Genomic DNA, 20,806 nt, shown 5'->3' with positions numbered 1-20,806 from the left:
ACACTGCAGCATGTGGGGTCTTCCTGGACCGGGGCACGAACCCGCGTCCCCTGCATCGGCAGGCAGACTCTCAACCACTGCACCACCAGGGAAGCCCCGTTTGTATATTTTTTGATGATGGCCATTCTGACCAGTGTGAGATGATATCTCATTGTAGTTTTGATTTGCATTTCTCTAACGATTAATGATGTTGAGAATTCTTTCATGTGTTTGTTGGCAATCTGTATGTCTTCTTTGGAGAAATGTCTATTTAGGTCTTCTGCCCATTTCTGGATTGGGTTGTTTGTTTTTATAATGTTGAGCTGCATTAGCTGCTTGTGTATTTTGGAGATTAATCCTTTGTCAGTTGCTTCATTTGCAAATATTTTCTCGCATTCTGAGGGTCGTCTTTTCGTCCTGTTTATGGTTTCCTTTGCTGTGCAAAAGCTCTTAAGTTTCATTAGGTCCCATTTGTGTGGCAGGAATTTTTAATTGACTATAATGTGATTTTCAAAGACTGAAATAATAATAAAGTAAACTTATGCATTTTAAGCAAACTAGGGAAATGATATTAACAATCATAGCATATATCCTTTACTCTGGGTAAAAGTGTTTAAAATAGTATTATGATTGTAATTGCCACCTCAAGAAGGTCGCTGGCCATCCAGCTCATAAGCATAATTCTTCTGAGAGTCTGCTAATGGGGCAATGGAGCAACCAGGCTACAATCTTTTATACTTTGCCACATGGGAAATAGAACGAAATAAGTCATCAAAAAGTGTCAGCACTATTTTAAAAGGACTCATATACTCATTAGCAAAGCACAATATGATGTGAATAACGATAATTATAGCAATGAAAAATTATTTAAACATTCTATTTCTGCTATTTTTCATTTGCTTACATCTGCCCGCATAGAGTCTAGTGAAACTCACTAATCACTTCTCATTGGAGAACTAGGAGTGCAAAGTTTTTCACTGAGCTTGCCTTCAAATTGTATTCATTTTGATCCAGTTTGAGTTCAGCCTTAAAGCATCAGTGTCTGACATCCGTAAACTCTTTGGAAAACTTCTAAACAAGACGTACAACTGTATATGAGTGCTTAATATGTTAAAAAAAAATAAACTTTCAAAATACTTAGTTTAAAATGACTACATTTTGTCGGGCTTCCCTGGTGGCGTAGTGGTTGAGAGCCCGCCTGACGATGCAGGGGACACGGGTTCGTGCCCCGGTCCGAGAGGATCCCACATGCTCCACATGCTGCGGAGCGGCTGGGCCCGTGAGCCATGGCCGCTGAGCCTGCGCGTCTGGAGCCTGTGTTCCGCAACGGGAGAGGCCACAACAGTGAGAGGCCCGCGTACCGCAAAAAAAAAAAAAAAGACTACATTTTAATACTCAGTCTCCACCCAAATAGGTGGAATTTTGCATGAATCAAAAAATTCTCATGAGGTACAAAATAATTAACTCATTACCTCTAGTTAACGAATAATGAAAAAGCCTTCTCAGAGAATCAACACTTGCTCCTTCATCACAGATTTTCAAATTGTGCCCTGCAGACTATCTATATCACAATCTCCTGGAATTCTTATCTATAATTCAGATTTCTGGATTTAAGCTATGCCAACTGAAGCAGAACTTCCCTCGCTGGGACATAGGATGCCAAGGAATTCCTAAGGCAAATACAATTTGAGAACCCCTGGGAGAGCCACTGGTGAATAAGTCCCAGTTTATCGTTTGCATGCCTTATTTTCAGGAAATAGTTGTTTCTTATTTATTTTTATTGAAGTAGACAAAGGCCCATTTGGGAATTAAACTTGAAGTGCTTATTTCCCTTAGTAAAAAGCTAGTTTTATAATGTGTCTTGGCTTATTTTTCAAGAATAGAAATAAGAGTCATCAAATATGACTCATACTCACATTCTGTGTGAGAACTGGAAGATACCTGAATATAAACGCTTTGTATAATTTTTTAACCCCTAAAATTTATGATTTCTAGCGCAGGCTCAGCGGCCATGGCTCACGGGCCCAGCCGCTCTGCGGCATGTGGGATCTTCACAGACCGGGGCACGAACCCGTGTCCCCTGCATCGGCAGGCGGACTCTCAACCACTACGCCACCAGGGAAGCCCGACTTTTAATGCTTTTTAAACATTTCCTCCCAAATGAGGAGCATATCTAATTGTCATATAGCATACATACATACAATATCAAAGATCAACTTACCTAATTTTTTGTCATATTTATATCTTTGAGAGGCACTGACCTAAAAGCCACAGACTAGGTTAAATTATGGGAATTAAACTGTGTATTAAAGTTGATGCTAAATTGGCACCAGTACTAAGTTTGAGAAACATAAGCAAATATGAATTTATATCATTAACACCTTCATATATTAATTTTTTGTTACTATTTAAAACCGACACCCAGTTCCAATTAAGGAAAGCCTTCACTTACATTTGATCTATACAGTTAACTTTGCAGACCAGTTGGTCCACGCCACCCTTCCAATCTCAAATATTTGAGTGAAGCTGAAGTAGTCATTCTCATTTTAATAGTAGTGGAGCTCACATAAGACCCATTATTTTAGTCATGCCTCTTTTGGTATTCTTTCAGAGTAATTGCCACCATCTTCTCTTTCTCATTCTTTCACCTAAAATAGCATATTTGAGGCAGTGATAAGAACAGAAATTCCACCTTTGCCTCAGAGGCATCATTTAGAAACATGCTGAGGGTGTTAACAATTATTTGTACTTGATCTGCAGGTAGGAAGCAGGCCCTTGGCCAGAGTCTCCAGATAAGTTGGAAGGAGAGATTTGTACATAATTCACTCCCTAACAGTCACAGAAAGAGATTGTGAAAAGAACCAAAGTGATTCTCAGCATACACATATTTACATATTCAGACATATCTTGGGCACTCAAAATCCAGGAAAAATTTTCTCCTATGATATTATTTAAATAAATATATAAATCTATATAAAGTTTTGAATTCTCAAATTATATATATATAAATAAATATAAAAATATAAATATGTACAAATATTATATCTAAAAATAAACTTAACACATAAACTTATATCTTTAGTAGTCAATCTCAGTTATCCCCATGACAATCAAACTTTGGACACCTGGCAGAACGTGGTGGTACATTTTCTAAGGCTGGATCTGAGTAGCTGTCAAAATTCAATTACTCTTTAATTCTGTATTCGGAATGACTTATTACATGGTTTTACTAAGTAAATTTCAGTATCAAAGCTTATAGTTTTCCAGGTATAAAGATGGTAAATGGTAAACAAAGAGAAACAGACTTCGTGCTCCATCTGGATATAATTGGGTTCATGGTTCTAGGTATAATACTGGATATGATTATATGTTTTAGAAAATAACTATTGTACAAATAATATTTTATTGACTTATAACTGAATCAATTGTCCTATAACTAGAAACAGTCAATATAAACATGTTTGGTGGGCATTTGATGAAAACAGATTTACTTTATTTTGTTTATTTATTTATTAGTTTATTTATTTAGGCCTCACTCTGCAGTTGGTTTGCTGGATCTTCTTAGTTCCCCAACCAGGGATTGAACCTGGGCCACAGCAGTGAAAGCTCGAAGTCCTAACCACTGGAGTGCCAGGGAATTCCCAAAAAACAGACTTACTTTAAAATACTGTTTTATTTATGACTAAGAATTTGTTGTAAAATAAATATTAATGTCTTATTTTCTGCATTTGAATCCATTTACCATACAAACAGTTCTCTTAAATGCTTATTATATTGAAAAAGAAAGGAAAAAGAAGCAAACACTTCTTTACGTTTCCTACAAATTATCCCTTTTTATGTAAACTATGAGGGCTTTATTTCACCTAAGTTGTTTTCTTATTCATTACAAAACTATTACACAGAAGAGACAAGTGAGAGAAGTATTTTGCCTAATGTGAATTAACCACAAAACTTAATCGATTTGATCTCATAATGTATAATTCAGACCAGCTTGTTAGATGGTCTTGTTATTTAAAATTCAAGTAATGGAAACCATCAGCATTTTGCTGTAGCTTATTTTGACAGATGGAAATCCTCTACGGATGTCCTCGATTATCATAGATGGAAGCTATATGAGTATATGTAAAAGATTTTACAAAGAAAATATTTTGTTTTTATATGACTACAGGTAGAGCTCTTTTAACATGCCTGGTATTATTTCTATTTCTGAAACAGTATTCCCTCCTTTGTTTGTGAACAGTTCTGTCTGTAGGACTTTTGGGGCAAAACACAGGCATTAAAGGCAAATTGCCTTTTAAGAGGGAAAGTGATAAAAAGTTCTGAAGTCCCTTCATAAGATTAGGTCTTGGGTTCTCCTACCTAGGAGCTGTGTGATCTTGGACAAGTTACTTAACTTTTATTAATAATATACCCTTGTTCTTTTATTTCTAAAATTGAGAAAATACTATACAGTCATTGTAAAGCTAAATGGGAATATATATGCAAATCATTTTGCATAATGCATGACACATGGTAACTTATTAGTAAATGTCATTGTCACCATCATCAAATGAAATTGGCAGGAAATTCTGATGCCTCAGGAACCATCTATTTGGCAACAGTAAAACAGCAAACTATTTACACTTGCATCCTACAAATGGCCATGACATTTAATTTTATTTTCATTTCTAACAGATTTATAGAAGGAAATGGATGGAAATGGGTGCTTAACAATGTCACACATGCATATGTATACACACAAAGCCAAAATGAATTATGATTAGTAAATTTTAAGAAATTATCTTGTGCAATTTAAGCAATGAAAAAGATGTACCTCCGTTGAAGTTCAATTGAAGGAAGATTTTCTTTTCAGCATAATTGCTTAACAGACATGAACAAATATAGCTAGCTGTGGGAAATTCTCTCGTTAAGTTATATTATGTGTGAAATATTTGTTTTCTTGACTTTTACATTCAAAAGTTTTTATTTTAGTTTGTCATTTCATGTCATATTTTCAGTTTAATTGATCCATGTGAGAAATATTCCTGCAGAAAGAGCACTGGCTTCTAAAGAGGTGGCTTTTCTGTTTATGAATGTATTCTGTCTTTTTCCTCTGAAGGATATAAATCAAAATAACAGTACAGTAAAAAGGGCTTGACACAAAGGCATGTAAGATTTCAAGGGGATTAATTTTTTATTCATGAAAAATGTGAAAACTCTCTTCTTTCTCATGATTCAAAAATATCTCTCACCTATTATACTTTCAGGCTATAGTTCGAATATGCATGTAACACAAGAAGAAAATAATTAGATCACAGTGATCTATTTGGTATATTCCTTCTACCCTCTCATTTCTGTTTATGATGACAATTCAGCCTATGTCATGTGACATTTTTGCAGACGTGTCTAAAAAATATGGTTTCAGAGTGGCAGGTAAAAGAAAAGACTATCTTTTCATTTTCGTATGTTAAACTAGAAGAAATTTGAACTTTAGTATCAAAATAAAGCCTTTGCCAGCGTTGATGATCTTGAGCAACTTAATCTAAGTCTCAGTTTTCTTAACAGTAAAATGTGGAAAATAAAGATCTCAGAGTGTTTCTGAGGAAAGGAAATACGAAAGTGATAAAGTTCCTGACACAGCATGAAAATGCTCTAAAAGTTCAAATGCCCTTAACCCCATAATCTTTCCTAGTGGGTCTCATCTAGTTACGCTTAGATCTACAGATGCAACTTCAAATAAATTCCAAAGAAGCCTGCTGCTTTGCACAGATTCTTTTCACTAGATAAGATCTGGAATTGATCTTCCTGTCTCCCTGGGAACTGAGCATGCCATCTTGGTTCCCTAACCATACTCTAGTTTCTCTCCCATTAAGATATTTTCATTTCTTTGTTGCACTCCAGCCTATTTGTCTGGATGGCTGTTCAAACTTTTGCAAATTACCCTTCATCCATACCCAGAAGTTGTTTCCTTCCACTGGTTGAGTTTTACACTCTTCATCTGAAAAACCTCACTATCATCCTTGTGAATAAGAATACTGACACTACCTAGGAAGAACTCTGCTATTTCTTATACTCTAAACTGAACACACTTTTTATGCACAAATCCAAAACAGAATTCAAATGTACAATGTCACCTTTTATGTAAAAGTAGAACAATCTTTCAAACTAGTCTCCTCCATTAGCTATTACAGATTGCCACAAATAAGCAGTAAAATTGTTAAAAATCAGTCTTTTTGAGGTGGGAACATGTTCTTTTTTAATGCCATATTCTAGAGAATCAAATGCATTATTTCTTTCTCCTTTGAAATATTTATTTATATTTTTTCGGTTTCCTTGAATAGAAAGCAAGGAAAGTGTTGCTCTAGGGCTCTGTGTTATTAGTCATAACCTATATTTACTAGCCATTTGTCATATACATCCCAGTTGCTAAAGTATAATGATTTCTAATTGCCACTTTGATAACATTTGTTCAGTGCACTGACTTTCTGATCACTAAGTAAATGTATTTCCATAAGAAAATATAGGTTGATCATTTTAAGACAAAAATGACAAAGTAGTAAATTATGTAAAACTACACAGCTAGAGGAATAAAATATCCATTTAGTTAAATATTCTCATTGTTATATACTTTAGTAGATAAACTCAAACTCTCCTGGAGTTAGAAGAGGAAAATGATTTGCCTTGTTTTGCTTTTTAAAACTGTTCATGCAAATGAGTGTCTAGTGACTTTATCAAATTACTTATATAAGCAATGGAAGAAACAGTTTCTGTATTCTAAATCCTAGGAACACTGAACTATAATCCTTGAAAATGTACCAGAAGTCGAACAGGTACTTATTGGTGTTAAATATAATACTGCAAAAGAAAACTGGATGTAACACAAGTGAGAAGTATTCATTTTCAATAAGAAATATAGAGTTACAGAGAAGATATAGGTGTGAATTATTCTATTATCATAGAAAGTGTAGCAATTTTCACCTACTGCAAAACTAAAATAAAATACAACTAAAGTAGAGAAATAGCATCACTGCAATGTCATCTGATATCTCCAGGGAAGTATACAGAAATGATTCAACACATATAATTGATAAAGTGAAGGCAGAAAATTTTATGCTAATTATATGATATAACAAATAGTACAGTGACATATATGTCATAAATCTTAAATTACATTGTACTTTTCATATTTATATTACTTTTTCAACTAGTAAGAAATTAGACAAGATCCCAACCTATTGTGAATATTTTACTTTTATAAGAATTGATAACATGATTCGTACAACTATTGACTCATTTATATTTTTTTCTATTAAAATCACACTATGCATGATTCTAATGGAAAAATGTAATTCTGAGGACATTTAATTTTTAGCTTCTGCTTCCTAAAGACAAAAAGTGTCTGGAAAATTATTACAATTCCTGTAAAATTCAATGAAATGTAAGACATTTTTTAAAAAGCTGCACTGATTTCGACTTAACAGGAAAAACATACTTTTTGGGAATCGAGGTGGATTGTCATTGACATCTGTTAGGGTGATGTTGACTATTGTCGTTCCAGCTAACCCTCCCAGTTGTCCGCCCATATCCTTGGCTTGGATGAGGACTTGGTATTGTTCTTTGACTTCCCTGTCCATGTTTGGCAAAGCTGTTCTAATAACACCTTAAGGGGGAAAAAAAATAAAAGATAAATATCACAAACGGTGAGTTTTCCAAAATAAAATAGTCCACAACAAGAAAATGATTCTATCTAGATTCATTAGCAAAAAAACATGCTAACAAAAATTCTGTGTATTAAAAAGTGAAACACCCAAAACATCCAATGGTTAGGATATAATTAAATATATTGTGGTAATAGCCATATAGTGAAATGCTGTGCAGCATTGTGGAATATGGTTAAGGAACAATGTATTGGCTCTAAAAGATGGTCGTCATTCACTAAGTCAACCAAGTTAGACATAATTTATACAGAATGCTCCTACCTTTAAAAAAGAATTAAATTGTTAGACAATATATATTTTAGATATATAGTAAAAAAAAATAAGTGATTACACTGAAGATGAGATTTCTAAAGAATAACATCTTCTTCATTCTTATCTATTTTTTGGGATGCATATATATTACTTTGCTTCTTTGAACACTTGAATATCTCCTTTGTGTATTTTATTTTGTCTTTCAGGATTCCTCTTACTTATATTAGACACAGTTTTTTGTACTTAGATCTTATTAAGCTTTGCCATTGCAGGGATTTTGTCTCTCTTGTCACCAAGTTACTATACTACAACCTCTAATGGAGTGCTTGTCATTTAGAAAAAACTCAGTAAGAATGGTTGACCATCTGACTAGTGGAATGACTGGCGAATTGAAGGAAGGAATCTATAAATTATTTATTTATTCATTTATTTTTGATGTGGACCTTTTTTTGCGGTACGCAGGCCTCTCACTGTTGTGGCCTCTCCCGTTGCGGAACACAGGCTCCAGACGCGCAGGCTCAGCAGCCATGGCTCACGGGCCCAGCCGTTCCGCGGCATGTGGGACCTTCCCGGACTGGGGCACGAACCCGTGTCCCATGCATCGGCAGGCGGATTCTCAACCACTGCGCCACCAGGGAAGCCCTTGATGTGGACCATTTTTAAAGTCTTTATTGAATTTGTTACAATACTGCTTCTGTTTTATCTTTTGGTGTTTTGGCCACGAGGCATGTGGTATCTTAGCTCCCCAACCAGGGATTGAACCCGCACCCCTTGCATTGGAAGGCGAAATCTTAACCACTGGACCTCCAGGGAAGTCCCTATAAATAATTTATAATCATGAATCATGATATATATGCATATTTACATAGCCTACTCATTTCCTGTTCTTGTGTTTGGGTGCAGAACTAATTTATATTTATGTCTGTATTTATATTTATATTTATTCATAGTGTAACAACTAAAACCTTCTGGATTTATTGCAGGTAAATTGTGAATAAATTTTATAACAAATTCCAATCTATACCTAATGATTTTAGGGAGAGATTGCAGAAAATTTGTCTTAAACCCATGTGTCTTTGATATTATTTCTTAAATAATAAGGCATATATGAATAACAAATTTAATATCAATTGTCAACACAAAATATAGAATCCTAAGCACAAACTGAATATACATCCTTATTTTATCTATACTTACCTAATGCTGTTCTTTTGCTAATTCAGACTTAACTACAATCTGAAATTTCTTTTGGCCCTTGGCAGGAAATTGTTGCAAAAAAGGCAAGTTCCATGTTTTTCTCCTGCAGTTTTACTCATACACTGCTACTGACACCCTTTTACTTCAATCTGTTTGTCCTTTCTTCAGCTTGGATTTCTGATGCTTCATTTCCAAGTGTCTTAACTAAGATTCTTCATCTCTGCATCTCAGTGGCCTGGTCCTACATGCCTTAAGCTACATGATTTCTGCCTGCCTTATAATATTTGTATTTTCTAGATAAATGCCTGGGTTGAATTCATACTCATAACGTATTTTCCTGTTGTTGACCAGATTTATCTTTACTCAGTTCATTTCCAGTAAGTATATATGTATATTTCTTACTCTACTCAATTTCTGGTATAGAAATTTTCAATATAATTTACAAATATAAGTTTGATATACAAATTTTATGATATATGTATGCATATGTAAAACATTGATTTCATGAAAAAGAGAGCAAATAAACATTATCAGACTTATTTAAGACTAGAGTTTTTTTCTGATGATTTGATGTAATTGTCATGAATACCCCTAACTGCCCTGCACTCCTCCATTTTGTGTCTGATAGGTGATCTAGCCGACGCATCCAGCCATCCTTTTAGTTTAATGCTGCTTTTGGAAGACTGTATGTTAGAATTTAGAGAGGAAAGGGTTGTGTATGTAGTTTCAAAGGAAATCTCCTCTGATAACCATGATGTGCTTCCCCTTCCCACCACCATTTTCATTAGGAGCCATGTCCCAGAGAAAAAACATACAGCATTTCTAGAATTATTTTAGAGTTGAATCTGGGGAATCAGGCAGACAACAAAATTCATTGTGAGTAGAGAATCCTTAAATACTGTGGCCTATTGAAAAAACCGGGGGCCGGGGGGCGCGGGGAATCTCCTATTCAAAAAGTTACTCTTCTTATGGCCACTGGTTGTTTCCATACTTCCTAACATTTAAAACCAAACAAATGAAAATGGATTGCCTGGTCTTGAGCAAGGAGGAAACTTGAAAACGACTGGACTAAAGTGCTTCCATAGCAAAATGCAACCAGCTGAAGGAAATGCTACATTCTGTCACTTCAGATCTTAGATTTAGGTTCAAGTATCCATCTCTATTTTTCAGTATTTGTATATAAAGGTACAGCAACAACCTTGTATGATAATAGTTTAAGATTGAAAAGAAAAAACATGCATTTTATAAAACAGTATAAATACTCCACAGGTACTCCACAGTAGTGATACCACAAACTTTAATTAATTTGAAATAATTATGAAATAAATCCTATTTTTTGGAAAAAAAAAGAGTAGATAAGCAAGTTTACATTGAATACTGGTATGGTCTTGTAACTGATGAACTTTTGAACATATGCAAGATAATTAAAGCAAAATTAAGAATGAGAAAAATAGATTTTATTTCTGCCAATATGAATGGAAATATATGGTTGAGAGAGTTATAACCTTAAATTAAGGTTATAAAACCTTATAGTACCAAAGGATACTAATCTGCCAGGGGATATATTCTCCCTTTGCAATCACCTTGGTGTTATAGGCAAGTCCCTTAGTTTTGGTGGATCTCAGCTTATTTTGTAAAAATGGGTTAGATATGCTGATGAAAACTTTTTGAGATGAAAATAATGCAATACTATATATGAAAAATCATGAAATATTACATGTGATAATCAAGGATTTGGTTTTATCCGAGTTTTTTCTTGAATTGAGAGCTGAACTGCAGGATTGAAACATGGGATAGTAGACCCAGTCAACACTTGTAGTAAAATATATGTTTCATTCAGGCACTGTTCCTAGGTTTAAGGGTATAATGGCTTCCATCTGCCCCTCCAATTACACTATATATACTTTTCTAGACCTCTCTCTGCTCTCTGGTTTCTGGTTGCCCTGGGCCAATTGACAGGAGATTAGATGATAGAAGGAGAATGAGTTTGGGTTTTTCTTTCCATGGATCCCCCACTTTCCATTCCACACTCTCTCCTGCCATGGTCTCTGCCTGTGACTCTAGAACACCCTCATTCTTTCAACCCCAGTGTGGTAATTGCATCCACTTCTTATTTCTTCTCCAGATCCGGCCTTATCCCTTATGGTTTCCCTACAATCTGCTTGCACTTTAATAAAGAGTCCTTTTATTAAACTAATCTCAAATTGCCCAACTGGGTATCATCTGTTGTCATCTGGGAAAATAATTGATAGAGTCTCTGTATAAGGTTCCTTCATGGACTGTACATTTAATGGGTATGTATTCCTGTAAAGTGGTAAGGAGGTCATAAAGAAGCTTTTAAATGATTAAGGTAATTTCAGATGGTGATTGGTGTTATGAGGAAAATGAAAGAAAGTCCTCTTGAAGGTAGTATCAGAAATGTCCCCTCTGAGGAAAGACTGCAATCCCAGAGAAGTGGAAGAGGCTGACTTAGAAAGAACCCAGGGAGGAGTATCCCAGGGACGAAAAGGAGGAGAGCACTACTTCTTCAAAGCATACAAGAATAGAACTTGGGGCTTCCCTGGTGGCGCAGTGGTTGAGAGTCCGCCTGCCGATGCAGGGGACATGGGTTCGTGCCCCGGTCCAGGAAGATCCCACATGCCGCGGAGCGGCTGGGCCCGTGAGCCATGGCCGCTGAGCCTGCGCGTCCGGAGCCTGTGCTCCACAACGGGAGAGGCCACAGCAGTGAGAGGCCCGCGTACCGCAAAAAAAAAAAAAAAAAAAAAAAAAAAGAATAGAACTTGGAGGTTGATGTGGCTGCAACATACCACTGTTGGGAGGGATGGTATAAAATAAGATCACAGAGTGGGAGAGAAGTGAGATAGTGGTTTTCAAAGATAAATAAACTCTCTGGGAAGGCATCTTGAAAATCAGCAAGTAAGACTACATCAAACTAAAAAGCTTCTGCATAGCAAAAGGAATAATAGACAAAAATGAAAAGGCAACCTATGGAATGGGATAAACTATTTGCAAATCAGATATCTGATAAGGAGTTAATATCCATACCATAAAGAACTCATTCAACTCAATAACAAACAAAAAAAATCTTACTTAAAAATGGGCAGAGAAACCGAATAGAAATTTTTCCAGAGAAGTCATACAAATGGCCAGTGGTTACATGAAAAGGTGCTTGATATCAATAATCGTCAGGGAAATGTACATACATCAAAATTACAATGAGATACTTATCACCTCATGATTCTTAGTATGGCTGTTATCAATAAGTCAAGAGCAAGAGATAAAGAGTGTTGGCAAGGATGTGGAGCAAAGAGAACCCCTGTGCACTGTTAGTAAGGATGTCAATTGGTACAGCCACTATGGAAAATAGTATGGAGGTTCCTTAAAAAAAAGTAAAAAATAGAGCTACCATATGATCCAGCAATTCCACTTCTGAGTATGTATCAAGAAAAAGTGAAAACAAGATCTTGAAGAGATACCTGTGCTCCATGTTCATTGCAGCATTATTCACAGTAGCCAAGATATGAAAACAACAGAAATGTCCATCAACAGATGATTGGATAAAGAAGGTATGACATAATGGAATATAATTCAATAATTCAGACATGAGAATGAAAAAAAAATCCTGCCATTTGCAACAACATAGACGAAACTTGAGGACATTATGTTAAATCAAATAAGTCAGACAGAGAAAGACAAAAAGTCTATGATATCATTTATATGTAGACTCTAAAACAGCTGAACTTATAGAAACAGAGTAGGTTGGTGGCTACCAGGGGCTGTGGGGTGGGGGAAATGGGGAGATTCTGGTCAAAAGGCACAAACTTACAGTTATAAGGTGGATAGGTTATAAGGATAGAATGTATATCATGGTGATTACAGTTAATATTACTGTATTATATACTGGAAAGTTGCTAAGAGAGTAGTTCTTAAAAGTTCTTAGCATGGAAAGGAAATGGTCATTATGTGACCTGATGGAGGTGTGGCTAACACTATGATGGTGATCATTTTGCAATATATAAGTGTATCAAATCAACAAGTTGTATACCACTTACTTACACAGCACTATATGCCAATTATATCTCAATAAAGCTTGAAAAATGCTAATTATTAATTTGAGACTATTCAGATAGATTAGGTGGATGGATGGATGGATAGATAGATAGATATAGATAGGAAGAGATAGATACAGAAAGGTAGAATGAACAATGGATGAATGGCTGCATTCTCCATTCACTGAGGATTAGAGTCCAGAGGAGACCTAGACCACTAGTCTGTTCTCTAAAGAGCAGTCACAGTGGTTAGGTCTGAGCAGGAAGCAGTCACAGAGCCCCTCCCATCAGAAATCCTCAGAGATTGTCCAGGTCGCTCAGATTACAGACCTCACATAATCTCCATTTTCCCACTCCCTGATCTTAACTCTCTGATCTTATCTTCCACAACTCCCTCCTTTGTTCACTAGAGCTTTGTACCCTCTCTTCCCTCTGCTGGAAATGTTCTTTCCAAGAGGTAACCCTAAACAGCTGCTCTACTTCCTTCATATCTGTCATCAAAGTCATCTTCATAGGACTGTATTGGTCATTCCAACTAAAATTCTATACTGAATTAGTTTCCTACTGCTTCTGTAATAGATTTTTTTTAAAAGCTAGTACATTCTTAAGCTTTATTAAAAGTATGGTGTTCATGACTACACAGATAAGGTGTATAATTTTTTGAAAACTGTTGCCAATAATGTATTTTGAGGACAAGAAGAGTTATCAGGTTATCTTAGGTAGGAAGAAAATTTAAAGACAGTATGGTCTGACTTTGCACCATAACATGCCTTAACCATTCTTTAAGATTTAGAAGTCACTTCCCCAAAAATTCTTTTCTCAGGAGTTTCCCCGCTCTATATCTAGTGAGTCTATATATCTAGTGTCCAGTATCTCTATATCTAGTGAGTCTATATCTAGTGTCCAGTAGTCACACTACGTATCATAGAGTGGTATCCTAGAAAACCCAAATGTAATCTTCTGAGGACCTGATGTCCTCCCCCGACTAGATGGGGATCTAGTTGAGGATCAGCTTGATGCATCTCAGTATCCTGGCAGCACAGGACCTGCCAGGTCATTGGTTATAAATAAATGTGCATCAATTTACCCAAATCTGGGAAATCCATACCCAAATCCAGCACCACTGGCTTATCGCTCATTACCTGCTTTAACTCTTCCAGTAATATGAAGCTCACAGCCTCATGAGGTGCCTGCCCCTCTTATTTATGGACAATCATCAACATCTTTTTTTCCTAATGAAACCAAAATTCTTTCTTCCTGTAATTCATGCCATTGATAGCCCTCTGGAGCAGCAGAGAATACAGCTAGCTCCTCTTCTACATGAGAGCTCTACAACTTCCGAAAGGCATGTATCACATCCGCCTCGAGTATTTTCCTTTCAAGACCAAATAGTCTGAGTTCCATCTGCAGATGTGTGCATTCCATGGTTTCTAAAATAAGGCAAGTGGAGTTCACACAGAGTTCTCGTGAAGTGTGACAAGGCAGAATACAAGGGAACCATTGTCTGCGGTACATTTTTAGTCATGTAATTTTACTGCATATATGTAAAATATTACAAAAGTGATAATGGCACGTGTTGTTTAATCTTAATAATTGTCTATTTCCTATTTCACTCTTGAAGAAAAAAAGAGCTTCTGTCTTTATCTCACCAGCACTGACTCTAAATCCTGTAAGACTTTTCTCTGAATTAAAGTCAAAGGCATGCTCAGGCCATAAAACATTGTAAATATGTACATAGTAGTTTATATAAAGAATTAGCCCAAAATATAAAGTCTGACCCATGCTTTAATTTCACTATGGGGTTTTAAAACACTAACACATTTTTTTTTTTTAAAGACTGAAAAGAATAAATATCAGTCGGGGGGGTGATGTTCTATTTGGGAAGTAAGCTTGAAGATAATCATCTCTAATCAAAAGGTGATAATCGAACTAAAAATCTTGAGAAAGTGTCAGTTCTCTCAGCACTTCATCAGATTTCCCAAACAGAAGCTAGGACAGAATCATAGAGCGTGAAGTATCAGGATAGTGGATAAAAGAAAAAAAGAAAGTAACTCATGCATGAAATCCCATTCTCATTCAATTGTTTTCATATGAATCCTAAAAATGCACATGTAAATACATAACATAAAGACTTATAAATATGCACTTTTGACAGTGCACATAAACAAAAAGACACTGATGAAAAAGTTCTGGAGATGGACGGTGGTGATGGTTACACAATGTGAATGTACATAATGTCCCTGAATAGTACACTTAAAATGGTTAAAATAGCAAAATATATATTTTACCATGACAGAGCCATTTAAAGCTTATAGATTTTTTAAAATGTTGAGATAAAATAGTATTATCAATATAATACTTTCTCAGGTGGAGCTCAGATTATTTAGAAAAATCAACATATCATCACCACGTGATACACCAAATAGCAATATCTAGTTATCCAACTCAGACTAGATTTTGAAATCATTTAGGGAAAAATTCAAATACTTTAAAAGAATTTTAAATGTAAATTAAGTCATGAGATCAATCAAGTTTATAATAAACTCAAGTTTATAATAATGTTTGTTTTCCTAAATGAAATAATTCTATTATCAATGCTCTGGAAATATTTAGCATCTCAATTTCATGCATCAAATAAAATACTACAATACCTCTTTAACATTTTATAGATTATAAGTGTTTTTCTAATGTATCATAAATATTAAGTGTAAAATATATATAATAATATAGTATGCCAATATGACAAATATTTTAGTGTTTTATAAACATTAAATATAATAAGGATCAATGTTATTTAATGTTTTATAAATGTATCTACATTTCTGTTTTTTTAAAATATTTAATAATCATTGAGGCATATACATGAATGCATGCAAATTTTAAGTTACAGTAAACATTCTCTTGGTAAGCCAAATAATTGCCAAATTAGCCAATTTTAAACTCAATTCGGGGCTTATTTCATAGAATGCATCAATTTATATTATTTATAAATAAACTTGCCATATTTATACCTTGGAGAGAGGTGCTAGGAATGCTTGTCAAACAGCAATGTCAATGAAAACCTTTAAAAAAATGTTCTCATTCCAAACGAATACTAAATAGTTATATTTATCTCTTCATAAATACTTAGTCACCAGAAGTTTTGATAAGACTCTTCCTTTAGAAATTATTTTAAACTGGTTCCTATACCCAAATGTGGAAAATTTTAGGTAATATTAGTTTTTCATGCATTTTATTTAATAACAGCAAAAGGAATCATAAAAGGAAGCTATATGGGGGCTCTTTCTGAGAAATTGCAATTATCCTTGAGTTTTGATTTATTCTTACCTACCACAAGGTGATAAATTTGACAAAAAGTCTTCTTAATGGTTTCTGTGCATGAAGAACTAGTTATCATTCTATTAATGAAGTGCCTCACCATCCACTCTTTTCCTGTCTAGTGGTCTGGGGCATTGTTAGTATCAAGACTTCTGTCTCCAGTGAAAATCAATGCTTCAAAAAATCTATTCCATAGTTCATGCCAGAATTGTTTCACCTTCAGTTCTAAATAATAAGCATGATATAAAAATATAAATACACAATTAGAAAAGGCATATTATGAATATATATACTCTTCTGTAAAATGATACTTTCTGAAGGCATTAGAATTTATCTAAAGCTGATATTGAACAAGTAAAGTCAATGGGAGGGCAAGTAAGCCCTTCATGTAATTGCTGTCTGTCCAGTATTAATTTGACCAAAGCAATTATGTTCTGTACCCACGCTTTACGCTTCGATTCACCTTTATGTGATTTTTATCTTGCTTTTTTAGTTAGGTATGGTCTCCGTCTATAGTTATTTTTCCAATATTAAATCTTTGATCCTGCTTCTGCCACATTTATTCTGAGTATATAAACTCATCTACTCTATATAATTAATCACTGAAACTCAGTAAGCGTACCCTAATACTAAAAACCTCCCTCCTCACCAATCTCTAGACACCTTCCTTTCTTTTTCTCCCATCCTTTCTGTCTGTGAGAAGTGCTTCTCAGACGCTGAAGTGATCTAGGAGACAGACATTGTCCTTACTTCTATTTCTGTTAGATTCCCAGTTATGGTAAATTTGGAAAATGTAACTGTATAAGAAAAAATAACCCATAATGTTCCCATTTGATAAAAGGATGTATAGTATCTTAGATAATCTCATTATTTGTCTATACATTTGGCCTATTGCACAAACCTTCCTAATTCCTCTGGAGCTTTGTACCATCATAAACTTCATTGAAAACTTCCCCAAACTTTCTTATCAACAATTTTCCCTTTTTTCCACAAATATATGATTGTCCCAAAGTTAAACAACAATAGCCACCACAAAACTTCCTCAATACCTATATTGCCAAACATTTTCTTCTCCTGTCTTCACTGCCTACTTCTGGAAAATAACTTACATTTTAGGTGTAATCTCCCCATTACACACTCACTCTTAACATTTGACCCCCTGGCTTTTGATCTCTGATCCTACTTCCAAACCAAAAGAGCTTCTTTGTCCTGAACCTTTCTGTATTTTCATCAGCACTGAAGTTCCCTTCTTAAAGGACTAATGTTGTCCTTACTACAATCTATTCCTTTTTAAGTTTACAAAAGGGAGCAGCTCCCAGCCTTGTTCCGTTCATTTTTGATGGTTTCTGGCCCCCTGTTGCCTTGATGAAAAGGGTGAGAAGTGAGGACAGACAGAATGGCAGGTTTAGTTGACAGAAAATTTGCTGGTTCTTTATTTTCACTTAATTGACCTTATGTTTCCAAGCAACATCCATCCATGGTTAATTATTAACTAACCCATATCTAATTGGTATTCCAGTTCCCACACACTTCTGAGGAAGTATAAATTTTGAAATGTTTAATCCATTTGCATGCATAGTGTCGGAAACGAATACCCTTCAAATCAATGTAGCTCTTTAAAGATCTATTTACAAATTTTAAAAGTAACTTTTTAGTCCAGTATGTTATCAGTTTATTCCATTACTTTAAACTGATGTGATAAACAGTATTGAATTTAATATGCAACATGTTATGTATTATATAAGAGTTGATAAAACAACTGTCGTTATGGAGTTTCTGCTTTAACTGTGACACTGAGCTTTGATAACTGGTCAGCATGACTGCAGCTCCTTAAAAACTATCTTCACTCAAAAACAGATTCTCTAGAAACAGGGGGAACTCGTTTCATTTTAAAGGGAATATAAAATCGTCCTGCATGTTTTCCTGCCCTTTCTATACTTTCCATAGATTCCATAGATTTGAAAACTGGAATTTCAATGGTTTGACTTAAAAACGAGACTGGCTTCAAAAACATAGACCAGAAGAATTAATGATCTTGGGGTTTCAAGTTTGTCAGCCCTCTTCTTTCCCCTACTAGAAGCATAAGTCTATATTTTTCCAAAGTCACCATCCATAACCCCATCTATAAAGATAGCAATAGAAACTCCATAATCTTGGGTTGATTAGGCCCAAAATGGAATATAATTGAAACCAACCAAGAAAAACTGAAATAAAAAGCTATTTTAGCTAGAAGAAACAAAAAAACACAAATATTCCTAGACTTTGGAAAATTTAAATCATACAAAGAATTCCTAACTAACAAATTTGGACTTGGCATATATGTGTAAAAAGGTTTATATTTATACCAAGTTCAATCTGAAAGAAATAGCTCTGCAGCAGCAAGGTAAGATCCTATCTTCCTGTGCTAGATGGGGAGCGCATTGAATCTTTATTGCAGTGTTAGAATGGGAAAGGGAGGTGATAATGTTGTCTCTAATAAAAAATTTACCTGTCTTGGGATCAATAGAGAAATAAGGCTGTCCCTGAAGAATGCTGTAAACGACTCTGGCACTGTTTCCATAGGTTGGGTCATCTGCATCCGTGGCCTTGACCTGGAGCACATAAGCACCTGGAAAATAAGACCATATGATTCTAGCATCTTTGTTTTATAGAGCTCAAGGTCATGTCTTTTATCTTCTGGACTCCATTTTCCTTTGGAATATGGCATTCCTTAATTCAGTGAGTATATGAAGTCACTGAGAATAACTGAACTATTATAACCAAAATGTTGAGCAACAATATTAGCTGTTAGTACAAGTGATACCTATTTTAAATATCTATTTTTAAAGCTGCGTCCATTTCCAGTAGCTAGGTCATTGACCTGAAAGTCATCACAATAGATTTATTGATTTGTACACCAAAGAAAACATGACACCACTTGCATTAGCTCATCTGCTTACTGTAGATGCTTTAATTGCATGATTAGGATATCAATAGAAGAGCTAAAAGGTTTAAAGGCTTACTGAACTTTAGAGGGTGTAAGTAATTTGCAATTGCAGCTTAAAAATCAACAATTACATATTCATTTAGGAAGCCTTTAATTAGGACAGAATATTTGAGAAAATGAGGAACCAAAAATAATTGCAATTCTAGCTAGAGAAGCACCTTTATGCCTCAAGACTGAATTATTCTGTGTTCACTGACATAGGAAAACTTTAAAGGCAATCCAAATTATCTGTAGCTTTTCTCATCTCTTGACACTTGGCCATATTATTTATGTACTAAGAGAAGTTGACGGGAGATTTTTTTTTTTTGCGGTACGCGGGCCTCTCACTGTTGTGGCCTCTCCCATTGAGGAGCACAGACTCCAGACGCGCAGGCTCAGCGGCCATGGCTCACCGGCCTAGCCGCTCCGCGGTACGTGGGATCCTCCCGGGGGGCACGAACCCGTGTCCCCTGCATCGGCAGGCGGACTCTCAACCACTATGCCACCAGGGAAGCCCAACGGGAGATTTTTTTCAGCAGTTTTGTCTTACACATTCATAGTCATAGTTAAGTCTTCCTCTAAGAACTTTTTAAATGAGTATCTCTTCTTAATGTCCATTCAGTGTTACTATTCTGAATTGAGAACAAAGTAGAATCAAAATTATCAAACTCAGTATAAATAAAATAATATGCTGCTGATGAAGGAAGGAAATGCCTACTGAGCATAAAGGGAGTGAAATGTGCATCCAAAGTTACACAGTGGACAGAACACTCTTCATCTCTTGGAGGCATTCAATGTAACTGTCAGTTTGGGGAATGCAAGATTGCTCCATTTACTCACTCAGGCTTTTTTCTTAAGACAGTGCCAACAGGAACAAACTTAATCTTAAAGGTTTGCTCTAAAAGCTAAGAGAATGAACCATCTCTTCACCTCTACTTTTTGTTACATGAAGTGTTAGAATGCTGAAAAAGTAAGAAATCGTAACTTTCAGTAGACATTCAATGCCAAATGCTTTATCTTAAGATGTTTTGGTGAATCCTAGTTATATCAACAGATAAAGCATATATTTTATTACAACAGTCTTTCCCAGGAGAAGACACTACTAGAAGGAAAGTAGGGAAACTTTTTTTTTTTTTTTGGCCTCAAGGACTGAACCTGTGTCCTCTGCAGTGGATACTCAGAGCCTTAACCACTGAGCTACCAGGGAATTTCCGAAAGTAGGCAAACATTTCTAAGCTGTGAAGAATGATAACTGATATTATTCAACATCATCCATCATCAACATTTTCATCATCATCAACAGCAATATTTGCAGCATCTCTAATAATTATTGGACAAATAAGCATTGG

The 20,806-nt window shown here is 35.3% G+C and overlaps 1 protein-coding gene across 1 annotated transcript in view; it reads right to left on the bottom strand.

Moving 5' to 3' along the window:
- The window catches only part of CDH12 (cadherin 12), a 977,416-nt gene that overhangs the window by 72,885 nt on the left and 883,725 nt on the right, over nt 1-20,806 (bottom strand). Inside the window, exons 6-7 of the mRNA XM_033440164.2 lie at nt 18,981-19,100; nt 7,451-7,618 (exon numbers count right to left, since the gene is read on the bottom strand). Of these exons, the coding sequence (XP_033296055.1) occupies nt 7,451-7,618; nt 18,981-19,100 (288 nt within the window). The remainder of the gene's footprint in view (nt 1-7,450; nt 7,619-18,980; nt 19,101-20,806) is intronic.

The sequence above is a fragment of the Orcinus orca genome, chromosome 3 (genome assembly GCF_937001465.1).
Source record: "Orcinus orca chromosome 3, mOrcOrc1.1, whole genome shotgun sequence".
In the NCBI taxonomy this organism is placed as follows: Eukaryota; Metazoa; Chordata; class Mammalia; order Artiodactyla; family Delphinidae; genus Orcinus; species Orcinus orca.
This window is presented reverse-complemented; position numbering and strand designations above follow the sequence as displayed.